Raw genomic sequence first — 16963 nt, forward strand, 5'->3', positions numbered from 1 at the left:
TTGATGACTGTGACTGCACAATGACTTAGGCTTAGAGATTTAATGTCTTGACTTTCATATCAGTGTGTAGTAAAGTCACCCTAGTCCCCAAGACACAATATAGAGGAAAGGAAGAACTGTCACCTCAGTTTGTAAAATCAGGAGGCAAGGCAAAGATACAGAATTTGCTGAAGATTAATGTGTATAAAGAGCTGAAAACTGACCGCATGCTGTTCCAAGCCCTGATGAAATGGTTTAAAAAACAAAATGTTCTAATATGTTCTAATGTTCAGAATCAGAAAATCAAAACTCATCAGAAGGTATTATATCTATTTTACAAATGGTAAGTGGAATAAATTGATCCGTGTAATGACAAATTTTAGAAAGAACAAGATGAGAATTCAGGCAATTGGTTGGCATTCATCTAAGCTGACTTTAGACATCTCTATTAAAGATGCCTCCATTCAGAGAGCTGCTTGAAAGTCAATAGGAAGAAATAGTCTGTTCTAAGACCCACGACCTCACTTCAATATCTACATTAGGACAACAGGCATCATGTCCCAGGACTGGGACACTTCTCTCTGCTACGTCAGAGTGTAGAGCGATCAGCTCAGATATGGAGAGCAAACGTATTCAGACTCCAGTCACACTCAGCAGCATTTTTACTGCAGGTAAACTCTAACATAAGTCTCTCTGCTGAACAGATTGCTTTCTTTTATTAATTGCTTTCCTTTATTAATTCACTTCACCTTCTGTGATTTTTGTACAAGTGAACAGTGTAGAACAATCAAACTTATATGGCCTCTGAAGATGTTTAAGAGCTTATTAAAAACAGGATGAGGCTATCAGCCTCACAAAATATTATAATGCGAGCAAAGAGGCAACTAAAATTGTTATGCAAGCATAAACATGCTTTGCCTGCCTGCAGTTTTATTAATAAAATAGAAAAAAAAATTACATTGCAGTGATCGAAAACAACCATGCACCGCGGCTCCTTGCTGGTGGAAGATAAGGAAGGATCGACCTCAGGTGCAACATTAACTGGCTCCAGTTGATCCCAGAATGTATATTTGCAGAACACGAAGTTGGAGAGGTGCTGTGGCAAACCTGTAGCCTGAAGTATTTTAATCTAGAAGAGGGATGAGAAATAAAGGAAAAGCTCTTACTCATTAGGCATCAAATTAAAAATATCTTGTGTTAGAACAATGTTATTATGTTGCACTGCAAATGATAACAAAAAAAAAAGCACAAAAAACTAGAAAATATAAATTTCTGCATTAATATATATAGGAGACAATATTTGGCGTGCACCAGCTGAACATCGCCACTAGATGTCACAAGGGACATAGTTCTTGGGAGTGAAAGCTGAAGGGCTGAACTTTACAAACACGCCAAAAACATTTCGTTAATTTTTAATGGTGAGATGCACCAAACACGTTGTAACTGAAGAGGACTACAATAAAAATCTCAAACTTCTACCAAAACTGGCTCCTTTATTCTGCAAAATAGTTGTTTCAAGATATGACTTGTCGTTATTCTGTGATGCTAGAAACAATACAAAAATAACCCCAACAATACAAAAGTAGCCTGTCCCCTCTTTTTCAAAATGAAGGCTAAATAGAAACAACATGTTTTAAATACACCTTCTGATCTAAACAAAGCCATCATATTAACCATACTATTTAATAAATTTCTATTCTCCATTTGTCAAATTAAGATCAAATTCTTATAGTAAGGCAGCACTCAGATCCTCAGAATGTTTCCTGCAACCAATGCCACATACTGCTTGCAAGCACATGGAGCTCTATGGGACAGAATAAAAAGTGAAAAAGAGTACAACTGCCACCAAATTGTTCATGTTGTTCAGAGCCAGCAAAGTTGGGGACCACTCCCTCTAGTGCTTTTTGCCTCCCTCTTTTCTTATCTGTAGCTTGGCCTGTCTTGCATTTTACTACAACACAGAACTGACACTAAATACTTCCTGCTAACTTTCTTTTTATTATTAACAATTATAGACACACCTGTATATATTTCACAAAATACTGAATATTTAAACACACATATTGAGAGAGAATGATTTGGAGAGAAAATGGGATTTTTATCAGATTCTGTGACTCCTTTTGAATTAGATATTGTAGCTCCAACCCTAGTGCACAGATCTTTCATGTCTTCCAAGACTACAATAAACTGTCTAGGATAAGACTGAATGCATATAAATACAGTTTAATGAATACCTTGCAGATTTAAAAAAAAATAATGGGAGATTGAAAGAAATAAAAACCATCTAGTTCTCTATTATTTCAGCCACTCCAGAAACAAAATACCTGAGAAAAGACCACGCAGCAGCACTTCAGGCCAAATGCTGGGCACGAGGACATTACGTAAAGCCATGAAACAAATACAGCAAAAGTATTAAACTCTGTACATACAAGTGAATTTAGGTACAGCTAAATATTTGCCTTTTTTTTTTTTTAAATCCTGAAACATCAATACAGTTTCATATAGTCAGTCAATGAGTTTAAAGACAGGACTCTGCCCGTGTAGCTGCGTACTGGAAGCGAACCTGGTGCCTGAGGCTACAAAGAGACATCTAATCTCCAGAAGCCAATGTGCCAGCGACTTCTCTAAGACTTGGGATGGAAAGACAGAAGGTAGCTCAGAGGTTGGGATATATCTGGAACTCACCCTGCAGACAAGTTTTCTCTCCTGAGTGTCATTTTCATTTGAATAGTCTGGACTATCCTCGCCTCCAACCAACCTGTCATCTATCTCTCCACTCACTCGAACAACTTCAATGTGGAGACGACCTGACACCTAAGAAGAGAGAAGTAAGAGTTACTTGTGTGCCAGAAAACAGCGACAGGTTCATCCCTTTTCAGGTAACTACTGCTGTTTCCAGTTTATAAGCAGAAAACATTTTATTCCTTGCTATTGTTTTGCACTATGAATTTGTTGCACCAGATGAAGAACAGTTTGGAGCAAGAATCAAAGTGCCTCTGTAGTAAAATCATCAAGAAATTGGCCACTAGAGTGACTTTGGGAACAGCATACTGCAATCATCCTCACCTTCATACCAGTCTCTAAAGAGTCTGCGAAGTGCACAGGTGATGCAGAGCACAGAGAATGTTGCCTGGTATGTTCTAGCTGCCTTTGAAGTTGTTCTTGCAGTATATATTTAAGTGCCTATTCTTGATGGTACTCAGTGAAAGCCAGTGGAGCTATAACTCATACTCATTCTACTAAGAACTTATTTGGGGCTGCTTCGTTCAGAAAGGTGCTCACAAAGCTTCTTCCTTTCACAATCTTCACAATGCTGGAATTCAGAGCTGTCTAAACAACTCTAGTAAGGTATTATGGGATTTGCATAATTCCAAATTGTTAGCAAAGAGCTTGGGCACATGAAACTGAAAAATATCTACTATATACTGGTAATAATGGGCTGTAATTAAATAGTTGAGTAAGGACAGATTACAGAAAAATGACAAACCTCTCCCTTCTGATTGATGATTGGAACAGCATATTGTAGCTTCACATCATAGAACAGGCACTCAAGAAAAACATTGGCTACTCCGATAAGGCTGTGGTTTTCCTGCTCGTCGTAGAACGGATCAGCTCGCCTGAAGTAAGCTCTCATCACCTTCAATCAAATTCAGAATAATGTAAGAAAAACAAGCTTTTCATGAAACAGTTTTCAAAGTACTGCACAACCAGCCTAATGAAAGAAAAATTGACTCAAGCAAGAGGCTAGATTAGATCACAAGAAGAACGGAAGCTTGAGTTTTTCTTCGGATCGAGCATAAGGCATGTCCTCAGCAAGTTCTCTTTAATGTTGTCAGATCAGAGAAGCCAGCCTGAATATCAACTCCTGTTGTGTTTACTTACTGCTTCTTATTGTATGCTCGGTTTGGTCATTAAACTATGCATGCAAACAAGCATCAGAGTGACAAGATAAGGGTTAATGAAATGCTGAAGGTCCACTTCGGTACTAGGAAAAGCAAAGGCTCAGGAAAACTTAACCTCTTTGCGTGCATCTCCTCCCCCCGCCCCCAAGATTTTCTCACATCTACTTAAACAAAAAATTTTTCACAGGGATGTAATTCTATCAGCACAATACTGGAGAAATTTTTACTTACTGGGTTGTCTTCCTCACAGTCTTTCCACTCCTGGTAAAGATCCCTCATATCTACCAATCGATTCTCCAGCTTTTCCAGTGACCAAATCTGCTTGCCTTTCCCTTTTCTTCTCACCTGAATAGCAGGCTCACTGAGAATTGCACCTCTCTGTGAAACAATTAAAGAGATATCAATAAGGAATTTGTGTCACAACAGCGAAGCAATAGTTTAAAACCAATACAAAACTGAGAACACCTTTGGGAAAAGCCTGGAATTTGTTCTTTTTTTATTCTAGCTTGGGCAACAAAATTCAAGCGTGACAGTCTCTGAGTTCGGCTGTCACAGTATATCCATGTTCAGTTTAACTGCGAAGTCTAATCACAGCTACGGCCACTAGTTTCTGTGGATTTTCATCTTACATAAGTGTTGGAAATAGGAACATTTAAGCATTTCACAAATATTCCCAAGTTACAGCAGGCTTGGAGTTCCAGCTAAGGTTACTACTGTCTGCAACTTTCAACTAGTGCAGATGCTTAACCCTCTTTACCAGCCTGTTTCTAGATGTGCCCGAAGGCTGCAAGAAAAAAAAGCAGAAGAGAGAAATTTCTAAAGTAATTGATAAAAATTATAATCCTGGAATAAAATACATCTACTGTACTAACGATGGCCTGAGTATCACCAAAATATTGAGCTGACCTCAAGAACAAAAATAATACCACCTTAGGGAGCCAGCCTGAGACATGGAAGTCTGGGTTCAGTTCCCTCCTTTCAAAATTTCTAAGATACCTGGAACAAATAATCCAGTTCCTCCCTGCACAATGGGGATGACAGCATTTTCTCAGCTCATTAGGCTGATGTAAAGCCAAATGTCCACAAGGTGATGGTATATACTTGAAATAGATGTTACCTACCCTGCCCCTATTTTATCACGGCAACAGAAGCAAGTGTGAACTTCCAACACCAGGGGAAAGGTCTCACACCAAAACATTTCTCAGTAAGCTAGCACACTGTAAGATTTTCATGGTAAAAAACTAAGGTAAGGATGTAGCATGCGCTGAACAGAGCCCTATTTAGTGCACATGAACAGACTAGCAAACCATCTAGACCATTAAAGTCAAAATATAACAAATATAAACGCTGAGGGGCAAACTTACTGAACAATAATTTAGTTCCATCAGGGCTATCTTACCTTACTGTTAGCATTAAGGCTTGATGCTGGGATCTGGAGGGTAACTTTATATTCTGTTCTCTTGTCCAATTCCTCTCCAATAAAATTGGCTTCTCTCACGTACAAATTGGCTTTAACAATCTGCTCTCGCAGCTTTCTCAGGCTGTGGGTCAACATTTCTTCTCTGTAAAAAGGGGATTTGAGGGGAGAGATGGGAAAAATTATGGCATTTAAGTATTGAAACTGAGTGCAAGCAAATCAATACTTGACAGGAAGATGTCTTAACATTCAGCTTTTTAACACAAAAAAAAAAAAATCAGGTGAATTAAATTGCATTTTCTTGGGGGAAAAAAATAATTATCTGTACAAATTTAGCATACTGCTGGCTTTGGAGACTTCTCCATGCATCTGCTGAACAGTCAGCTCTTGTGTGGCTTATTCCAGAGTTTCCCCACCACAGATGTGGATGTTCCATCTTACAGATGGTTTATTCAGACACCATGACCCACTTGCTCACTGGCCTTCCTGACAAGTGTGAGAGATCGCCAGCTGTGCAGCACAGGAATCTGGTACCACAAAATATTCCAGACACACAGCTAACACCTTGTTAGACTGTCTCAAATATTTTCTATTTCAAAAATTGCTTCTCTAGGCATATAAATTAGATTTGTATTTTCTCATTACAATGTCTTTACCATACTCATAGTTTTAGGGTACATTTCACCTTCCTCCTGCAGCTGCTCTTTCTGACAGTAATACTGGAAACAATCATTTAGAGGCTGAAGTAAATAACCTCAGTGCAATTGCCCAGGAAGAGGCAAAGAGGACAGTGGCCCCTCTGTGGTTATTAACAGTTTTTTGCAATGCTCTGGATCAAAATTCTTTGTACCATCCTCGTACTCCCTTCTCTTTCTGCACACAGGACCTGCCCAGGTCAGACAGGTGGATGTGAGTCAAAAGGAAAAACAACCTTCCAGCAGCTGAGTCATGATCCACAGAAGAACAAACTCATACAGGAGTCCCGAAATTTCTTCCAATCACCCCATCTTTAGTCAAATTTTTTGCCAATCAGGATAGAATTTCTCCTTAAAAACAAAGTAGGCACTCATTCTTTCTCATCTTTTGTAACATCATAGGTCTGATTGTTCTTACACTAATATTTTTGCTGTCCTCCCCAACCCTCACAGGAGTCCTCTCAGAAATTTGGCAAAGGTGTGCAATGCAATTACAGAATCACAGAATCATTCAGGCTGGAAAAGACCCTTGGGATCATCGAGTCCAACCCTCAGCCCGACTCTACAAAGTTCTCCCCTACACCACATCCCCCAACAGCTCATCCAAACGACCCTTAAACACACCCAGGGATGGGGACTCCACCCCCTCCCTGGGCAGCCTATTCCACTCTCTGACCACTCTTTCTGGGAAAATTTTTCTCCTCATGTCCAGTCTGAACCTCCCCTGTTGCAGTTTAAAGCCATTCCCTCTTGTTAAAAATTATAAACTTGCAAAATTTGCTAGCACTGAAGAACTTTAAACAAACACTCCTCATGGTCAGATTTGATCACCCACCTCTCCTCCGCCCACTGCCGTAAGCGCTGCTGAGCGCTGGGAGAATGAAAGGAGAACCTGTCCATGCTGCGGAATTGCTGCTTCTCTGGCGACAATCGCCTTCGTAACTGCTCCAGTTCATGTTCATACATCAGTCTCTGGCGTTCAAGTGCAGATCTCTTCTCCTCTTCATGCTGCTGCTCCAGGCTTTGCAATATTGACTGCATTGGATCTAATCAGATGTTGAAAATAAAAAAGCTGGTAACCATACCTGGTAATACCTGGTAACCATAAAATTAAATGGAAACAGTCATGTAATGAATATGGGGCAGAGATGGGGGACTTGGAAAGATGAGATCTTTCCCACGTTCTGCTACAGATGTGCTGTATGACCTTGGGCGAGGCACAATTTACTGTGATTTGGTAGTTCCCTTCCCCATTCTGTATCTGCAGTTATTCATGTTAGAGCCTGCAGAGCCACTGAAATCCATGGTGAGGAACATCCTAGACAGTAAACACTGTTATCATATAAAAGCAGGGAGACATTATATTTTCGTTGTAATGCATATTAAAAAATGTTGCTGAACTGTGGAGCAAAATAAACATCTGCAGAGCAGATTGAATGGATGATTTAAGAGAATTGAGAAAAGGGAAAGACCAAGCTGAAAAAAACATTCTTCCTGTTTCCCAAAATAATGTCATTCTGGGACAGCTATGTAAGACCACAAAAACTAAAGAACATGGTTTCCGAGACAGAAATCACTACAGTTAATGCCTAACTGAGACATAACACAAGAAAAATAAACAACAAAGTGAAAACACTTTGATTTGAGGCTGTAGTGCCACCAATATTCCAGTTTTGGATTTTGCCTCAACAAGAACTGCCAAACAAAACAGTCTGCAATGGTTTTTTTCCCCTCAAATGCAAAAATGGCTATGATGAGTCATTCACAAGAAAAACTCTCCAGTAGGAAGTTATAAGGGAAAAAGTTTGTGGTTAGGAGTCCCTGAAGATGTTAACCTCATATTCTGTACATATTTCCAATTAATTTCTGTTGCCTCTTACCATTACTACCAAGTGCTTTCATAGTGACTTCCATCTGGGCATATTCATAGCTGAAGTTAATCTCACTAGACACTTCACTGGAATTGTCTCCATCTGTGTCCAGCTGCTCAACACTATTACTGCACTTCATTGAGTTGTCTCGCTCTTCATCCTCATGATCTGCTTTCTTTTTCTTCTTTGGCAAATTCAGCCTTTAAATAAGAGGAAAATTTTTAAAGAACTATTAATTGTTCAACCCTGAAACAAAGGGCTCCTCTCAAAGATTATTAAAATTAAGTAATTATCCAAATCAGTGGATTTTTCCCTTTCAAAATTTGTTGATCTCCTGTGAGTGTAGTTTTCTTCAGGGTAAACAGGGGAGTTCAAGACAAACTAACTAATCCGTTCTACACTCTAATAACAGAGCGTACCTGATATTACTAAACATATAGTTTAGATACCCATGAATTTTGTCAGTCGTCCCATATCCAAATAATTTAGAGGCAATAATGAAATTATCCCACTTTTAATGCTGATTCTTCTTTCAAGCATAAAAGTTTTAGATTATCATTTAAGTCCACTGATCTTTAAAGCATTTCAGACCAGCCACAGAGGGTTTCAAGAATAGAGTCTTCCAGAGAAAACTTCTACCAGTGATCCTGTCTGATACAGGAAGGTTGTAGGTATGGCTGGAGCTGGAATTCCAGGGAACACAGCGACCTTGTAAGACCCAGATCACTGTATAACATAGGTCAAAATCTAACACCTTACCTGCAAAATCCAAAAGGCAACCTATCCAAGTCAAAGCTTGGGTGTAATATTTTCACTGTGGGAGAGGAAGTACTTAGTATGTGGTACCAAACCACAGTAAAGTTACCAGCTCAAAAATTAAATCTCTTCAGTGAGATAATAGTACTGATAACTACAGCAAGGCCCTCATCAGCAAGGTTATAGTCCCTTGAAAATACAAGAAGTTAAGTCAACCTAATGCTCTAAAATCACACACAGTTGCTGTAACATTTAGCATCCAAGAACAGTCATCAGCATTGCCTTTATAATCCCAATGAAAAAGAAATCACCTCCCCCTGCAGTTTGAACGCTCCACTGACATTCTCCATATACCTTAAGATAAAACAATTTCTTTAATAACTTTTGTACCTGAAGAAGTGGTTGTTTCCCCACAGTATTCTGTCTCCGTGATGTAGCTGGATAGGACACACGACAGCAGAACCATTTACAAATGTCCTGTGAAAAGGCAAAAATCTGAAGCAAATGCATCCACATAAGGCTTCGGGTTTTTTTCCAATACTACTGTATTGTAACTAGTTAAGGTAGGAGAACAGGTTTATGGGTTGCAAACAGGCAAAATATCCCCAGAAACTTCACTGATCTACCCTGTACTGTTTCATAAACTCCTCAGACTCAGCTTCTTTTGACTGCTTAAGCTTACGGAGTTCAATACTTTTGGACAGATATGACAGCTATGTCTGGGGAGTATAATTAGATCTTAAAAATGAGGGGCCTAAAAAAAAGATGTCATCACTGGAAATAAACACTTTTTGCACTACGTTGAAATACCGACACAAAATAGAAACATTTGAGTAAGACATCAGAGACCTTTGCTATATAAAGACAATAAACTACTTTGTATAATCGGAAACTATTTTTATTTCAGAGTCAGATTAAGTCTGAAAACAGGATGATAGGGTAACTCAAATTTGAAGGGAATCTCAGGATGTCATCCAGTTCAATCTCTTGCTCAAAGCAGGATCAACTACAAATCGGGGTAAATGTGAAATTGTTGAGTTTTGTGTATCTAACAATAAATTATTGGAGATGCTGACAATGCATGTAATTTTGTGATCGATTTGACTATACCATCTGCTTTTCAAGTACTGCTACTTAATCAAATAAAGCAACAAATGCTTCAGCAGCTTCTTTGCATATCAACAGATTTCCTAGAAAATTAATTCAAATTTCGATAGTTACATCTACACAGCTGCAAATCAGTATCTAGTTGCTGAAAGCATATGCAATTTACTCATCCTCTCTTTGAAAACTTAAAGACTACAAACACCATCACTGAAAGAAATCTCATTAGAACAAAAGATATGAGTTGACAGAGGGGTAGATGACAATTAATGCAAAATGTAAAAGCAGGGTACAAGAAGTAGAATTTTCTTATTTCAGAAAACATAGGAAAAATTATTCTTTATCATTTTATCTTTTATCATATTATCTTTTGCACCACTAATCATAAAATACTAGCTAAAACTACAGTTATTATACAACTGGAACTGCATTTTATTCCTTTACCTAGTATTTTTTTGAGGTGTTAACATAACCTGTCCTTCTGGGGTGATGTCTATAATGCAGTGTTCAGGAAGAATTCCCATTCCACATAGCTGGATATCTTGAGAGTTGTCTGAGCCTATTAATGTGTGCTCCTGGGGAAAAATTAATTCAGATGTTAGCAATGGATTGCAAAAATTCACTAGTTTAACTCATCCATTCTCCTTCTGGATGTATCTTGTCTTCTAGTTCCAAAATTTGAAAGCTGTTCAATGCCTCCCTTAGAGGCAAAAAGGAGAATGAAACGTTGCAAGTAAATCCTTGCTTTGTCTTACAGTAACAAGTAGGGAGCACGCAGGAAAGTTTATAGGCAACGGTTAAATCCAAAGACAAGAGGTTTCTATAACTTAATTGTGGAATTCAGTGCCTCGGGATGTTGTAGAAGTCAAAAGTATAAAGGAGTTCAAGGAGAAATTAAGACAGGTTCACTGTGGTTAGATCCATGGCTATTACACAGGTTCCACTTAGATCATCCAACAGGTTAGCAAATTCCTAAAGTACTTGAGGCATGAGGGATTTGGCAGACGAAGGATGACTCCACACATGCCCCAATTCATCCACTTCTTTTTTAGGCATCTCTAAGCAATTTTTGAGGAATAAATACAATAGTTTAAATAACTCAGATCAAGCTGTTCTTCAGTACTTTTAATATCTAGTACATATGCAGCTCAGCATTAAAGAGAATGTGGGCAAGACATTTACTCTGAGAAGCAAGAGTTTAATCTCAGGATTTCAGGCAGAATAGGTGTAAGTCATTTTAATGAAAGAATTTCAAAGAACAGGGATTTCTACACCAAAATTCTCACCAACAATTTGTGTTCTTAAAAAAAATAATACAGACTAACAGAAACACACAAAACTTACCCCATGCAAAGGGATTTTCTCTAGGAAAGGAAAGTAGCACAGTACCAGCTGAGACTTTTCTGTTGGTAGTGATGGGCAAGCCCTGGTTTCTGAGCAGGCTTTGGCTTCAGCGTGCTCTTGTTGTGTGTTCACAATGAACACCACAGAAGTCGGCTCTGCTTCAGTAGCCGTCAGTGTCAAGGCTGATTTAGCAGCTTGAGTCACACTCTGGACACCTACGTGCAAGGCGTCTGGGAAAGGATTCAATTTTTCTCCCAAAACCTCAGCTCGGCTCTCTTGTCCTTTTTAATGTTTTTTTAGCAGATAGAACATTGAGAAAGCTCTTTCCCTTGTTTTCATTGAGATGTCACAGAGCAACGATGACTGATATAAAAGAGGATCACGTACTTCCTAAGACCGACTAAACCAAAACCATCTTTCAGCCCAATTGCTAATTTTGTGGCTGTTTTGAGAGTTACTACAGACCACTTCAAAGAGAAGAGAATGATTTAATGCGAAGTTCAAACTGCCAATGTTCTTTCACTGCTAAATTTTTAGAACTTGTACTCTAACATGTCATTTAAAAATGGTTGCACCTCGTTTCTCCTCCTGACTCCAGACCACGTCCACAGTTTGTTAAACTAGACTAAACCGCCCAAATGTTTCAGTGCAGAGTCCAAAAGTCACGTCACGTGTTTTATGTTTAACATCAGTAACAGGGACTGCATATCAGCAGAAGTGCTAAGGCAGAACAGAACTTGATTTTCTCTCCTGGCAAGCTGCATGAAGAGGAATAAAAATGCATTTTGTAAACTGAAGACAGTGGTCAGAATTTGGACTACACACACAGAAGATTACTGGTATGCCCAGTCTTTAAATAAAACAATTTTCTGGGTGAAACCTTGTGGAAATTGGCATAAAACCTTTAGATTTCTTTCAAAAAACAAAACAAAAACATAACATCCCCAAACCTTCCTCTGCTATGAAGAATTAAATTTGAAATAAAAAGGTTGTACTCATGTTATTTTTAATGAAGCAGTGAATACGGGAGAATGCCTTAGATATGCAGTTTTTATAAAATTATCTAAGTACATCTCTGCCAACGATATTAGATGCCCAATTCTATTTTAAAAAAAAAAGTTATATATCAATATTTATTTTTACCTTTAAATAGTATACCAGAAGTTCATTGAGAGCTGGATCTGCATTCAAATTAACCAGGAAGCACTTATTATCCCCAACTTTTATTCCAGAAGACTGAAGAGATATGCCAAGGCTTTCCAACTGTTTCTGACGCTCCTGTAAGAGAGTAGCCATCAAAATTAAGCTGATTGATGTACAGCCCTTGAGAAATTAATTCCTATCTGCCAAAGCCACAAAACAAAATGATGCACTGCTACTTCTGAAAAAGGTAACTTTCTTCTGCAGTAGATTAGACACAAAAGCCTTAGTTATATCAAGCTTTGATCAGAATATCTGTAATTTCTCTTGTCCTTCCACCTCTGGTCTCAGAGGGCTACGTGCTATGGTCTCACACAGTTGCATCTTCTTAGTGAGAAAAGAAAACAGCTGAGAGCAGCACACTACAGTACTGTAGGAGCTTCTCCATGACCTCACTGGAACAGCAAAAATGCTACCACAAAGACATCTCTAGAGCCCTTTATTTTCTCTTTTGAGCTAAAAAGCAACAAGTTAAGTTAAATCCCTGCCAAGTCAAGCTCCGTGTCTATCTTTTATTCCAGAGCAATCAAAATGACAAAAAACTGGCAACCTGCTATTTAAGTAATGCAAATAACACTTCCTGCTGAACAAGAATAGTAGCATTTTGGATGGTGTTTTGTTCTTGTCAATAGACTTCATAGAATTCAACAACAAAGCATTACTGTGCAAAAATGTACATCTTTCAAAGGGAAGTGAAAGAGGAACATTAAACATTTCTGACTTAAGAACAGAAAGGGATTCTTCTACCAGAACAAAAAAAAAAAAAAAAGTTGAGAATTGTTCTCAGGATCATACAGAAGCTGAAATGTGACTCACTAGCCACAACAGCAAACAAAATTTAAAAAATAAACATGGGAGACCTCTCAGAGAATTACTAGAGGGAAGCAGAAACAGGAGAGGGTAAACCGAGTAACTAAAAAAACCACAAGAGACCTACAGTGCTTTCCCTGTGATGCTGAGACTTTCAAATAAAAATTATCAGAAATTATGTAGGGGTAATGCTGGAATGTTTATTAAGGTTCTGACCTCCACCTACCAGTCTGCTTTGTATTAAAAAACCTTAGTATTTTATACTATTTGGTATAATTCTCTGTTCAGCACTGGAGTTGTACCAGGTCTAATCAAGATTAAAATTGCAAAGAATGGCAAGTACAACTAACTCTTGATTTTCTTTACCCCGTCTCCCCACACACTTACGAAACCAATGTAATGTCCTTGTAAGGAAAAGTTGTGTGTACAAGAGAGAGAAATAAAAACAAAACACAAAGAACAGAGGAAAAACTGCAGTGTGATGTCAAAGATCTCTCTTCCAATCATCAGTGCCAGGCTCTGAAGTTCACATAATTCCTTATTATCTACAGAGATAAAGAACATGTTGCCCAAAGGACAACTTGGCCCACAGTCTGAATCTCATAGGATTAACTTAAAGAACATGAGCCAATTTCTGTTAACTTTTGCTCAAGACCTAATGTTAACTAACTTAAACATTCAAAATACATTAAAAGTATGTCAAATACTCACTGAAAATGTGAAAAATTGCATGTTCATACAGTCTCTAAGGCTTTGAGCCCTTATTGCCACTCCACTTCTACAAACTGCCTCTTCGATTGCCCTCATTCTTCATGAGGAATCCTCTTTTCCTCAAAGATCTAAAATTATCTCTCCATCCTACCCTGCTACAATTTGACAGACAGATGTTAATGGATACTGGCCAAAAAAAAAAAAAAAAAAAAAAAAAATCACTTGACAGGCTATGATATAAATGCTTTTAACCTTGGGCCTCCATTAGCTTATGGAAGATGACAGGAGGTTCCTTCCACTGGCTTCCAAGTGGTCCTGAAACAGCCTTATACTGCACAAACACTATTCCTTATCCCTCCTCTGAAAAAAAAAATCACTTCCCTACAACTGCAAAGCTCATGAAACTGCAAAGCTCATGAAACTCCCAGCTCTGAAACATCGTAACACACTGAGAATTTGAGACAAAGAGGAAGAGAGTTAAAGCCAGCAGCTATATGCAAACAGCAGGGCAGACTTAGTCTGTACCATTGAGCCCATTACTCCATTTTTTCAGCCTCCTTGCGCACTCAGGGTTTCTATGCCTAGAAACTATTGTGTAGGATGAGAGCAGAGTTTTTATTATTATTACTATTATTATTCACCCTTATACACAGAAAGGAGAATTCATGGTGTAAGTCTGCCTTGAAAGCCAGGAAGCCCTGATAGTCACAAGCAGCATTTCTGACAATGGATCTTTAAAGTCAACAGTCTATTCTGATTACATCATCTACAAGATGCTTTTGCATCAGAGGCTCCATTTTTTCCTTATTTATTACACACTATTCATCACTCCTCCTGCTCAAAAGCTCCCTACTGCAAACATATACATCAGCATTTGTGTGGTAAGAATTGGAAGTGTCATGCAATAATCGTGGTGAACCTGCACAATTTTTCAACATAACCATCATACTCAATTATGGTCTGATGCCCTAAATATCAGTGTAAGAGGTATTAAAACACACAGGAATCCTGAACAGTTTTATTTTTTAATACTTTGAATGCCCTTTGCCTTGGGTATTGAGGCACTCTGTACATAACCTTGCATGTAACGCTCTCAACACTCCATCCTTCATCACAAACAACAATTTTACTGTCTGAAGAATATAAAACCCCTGTAATCCTCTCATCCATGGATTATTATTTTTTTAAAGTAACTTCTCCATTTGCATACAGTGACAATTCATTATTGTCATTGGAATAGTAATCTGGGAGGCACCCAGCTATCACAGGAATTAAGTGAAGCCTTTCAAAAGGGCAGTAAGCTTGACCTACTTACCCATTAATGTGGGGAGAGATTCAGACAATCTCTATGAACTGACAGACAAAGGAAACAAACCTATTTTTCATAAAAAAAGAAAGCAGCCAACCTGTGCTATCTCTTCAGTTTTTCTTAATTTTTCTTCCCAGGTCACAGTCATTTCCTGAATCAACTTTTCTGATTCCTCCAATCGTTCTTTTAATTCTGGTGATTTCATAGCCTGCAAAAATAAAAGAAAATAAAACAGGAAAGGTTGTTGTGCTTTGTTTTTTTCACATCACTGTCACACAGATGGGGGAAAAAAGGAACCATAACTTTACTCATTTTCCAAGGCATACTTATCGGTAAGTAAAGGGTTTTTTTTAAAATACATATTGCATATTAATGCAGAATCCATCAAAAAGTTAATTAGCTTCAAGTACAGATGCTAAAGTGGAGTTTATATACTTCAGTGCAAACCAATTACATGATACTGGCAGATTTGCACAAAGATATTCAAAGGCAAACTAATCTAATTTCTACACCAATACAAGTATCCCGAACAACTCCTATCTAAAACAGTCTTCCTTCTGAAGATACTGCTGATCTGGCTGGCCACCATTGTCTCAGCTGTTGTTCCCTCAAAATGGCACTTAACATCTCAGTCACTTAAACTGCCATGCCACCAAAACGTTTTTATTGTTCATTTTGATACGGCGTGATGGGTGTGATTTTTTCTTTCTATAGCAAATATCAAGGCATCCATGGCATTCTGGTTATCTACCTCTACATATGCATTTTACAGAGTGGCTATCAGAAGCCTTACGATGTGCTTCTGGACACTGGAATTTGATTTTGTCACTGATCTATCACAGCTCTGATTTTATTTTGTGAAATAGTCAAAGACCCCTGTTCCATTCAAGGACTAACTTGAGAATAAGAAGACACCCCCACTGCCACCCATCAGACACTCCAAGAACTGAAAGGACATCAACATTTTTATACTACATATATTTACTTCCTCCAGTCTTGGTACTGGCATATTCCTCCCCTACTACCTTGAACAGGAAGCCTACGGACTTCCTTATGTCATTATTTCATTACTGCTAACAAGATGAAAATGGTTTTGGCTGGTAGGTACTTATGCAATGCTGATTAAACAATGCAAGCATCGTTCTCCATCAGATATTCCCTTACCACAAAACCAAAATTCCCCACAGGACTCAAAATCAGAGTGGCCTCATTACAGTGCAGTTCGTTCAAGAAAAGGAGCAAGTGTCAGGAGTAGAAAATCCTGTTTTAAGACAGGAGTTTCCTTTGCCTCAAGACTCAACAGTCTAGAAACTGTCAGCTCATGTGTCCCGCGTAGTCTTTTTCTGGTTGAATGTCTGAAATACCTAAATACAGAGTAAAAGGGAACATGAATTCCACCCAGGAAGGAGAGTGAAGCCAAGGCAATCTCCAGAACAAAGATTTATTATGACTGATAAAATGTGATAGGTGCAAAGGTACTGGACATTATGGGGCAGGACAGGAGGATGAAACCCAGCTAAGTCTTGTTTGTCCATTTATTTGGACCTGGGGCAAACTCACATGCTTCAGATGTCAAATGAGCTAGGTAATCATCCTCACTCCTTACAATGTTTATATAAACGATATATGGGCCCAGATTCACACCAGACCAGCAGGTATGCTGCGCTGCTAGAAGCGGTTAGTTCCAATTCCCAGCTTAGGAAGGACAAGCTGGTGGTCTTGGCACAGACAAATTAAAACATGTGATATTAATTTTGACAAAAATGATCAAATTGTGTGGATTAAAAAAGGGGGGAAGTGAACTGTCAAGTTCTGTTTGCCTTAGCTGGTTAGGAGAGAAAAGGATACTGACACCAAAAGGAAAA

At 38.4% G+C, this 16963-nt stretch overlaps 1 protein-coding gene across 7 annotated transcripts in view; it reads right to left on the reverse strand.

The window, feature by feature from the left end:
- The window catches only part of KIF13B (kinesin family member 13B), a 130664-nt gene that overhangs the window by 45554 nt on the left and 68147 nt on the right, over positions 1-16963 (reverse strand). For 6 of the 7 annotated variants that reach the window (XM_074861316.1, XM_074861315.1, XM_074861314.1 and 3 more), the window contains 11 exons: positions 15196-15306; positions 12212-12346; positions 10169-10299; positions 9011-9097; positions 7874-8064; positions 6829-7039; positions 5281-5443; positions 4113-4259; positions 3467-3616; positions 2665-2793; positions 938-1108 (listed from right to left, as the gene is read on the reverse strand). In XM_074861316.1, coding sequence (XP_074717417.1) covers positions 938-1108; positions 2665-2793; positions 3467-3616; positions 4113-4259; positions 5281-5443; positions 6829-7039; positions 7874-8064; positions 9011-9097; positions 10169-10299; positions 12212-12346; positions 15196-15306 — 1626 coding nt within the window. Of the gene's footprint in view, positions 1-937; positions 1109-2664; positions 2794-3466; positions 3617-4112; positions 4260-5280; positions 5444-6828; positions 7040-7873; positions 8065-9010; positions 9098-10168; positions 10300-12211; positions 12347-15195; positions 15307-16262; positions 16400-16963 lie in introns of those variants that run through there. The other variant, XM_074861320.1, reaches the window with a different exon arrangement.

The sequence above is a fragment of the Strix uralensis genome, chromosome 3 (genome assembly GCF_047716275.1).
Source record: "Strix uralensis isolate ZFMK-TIS-50842 chromosome 3, bStrUra1, whole genome shotgun sequence".
NCBI lineage: Eukaryota > Metazoa > Chordata > Aves > Strigiformes > Strigidae > Strix > Strix uralensis.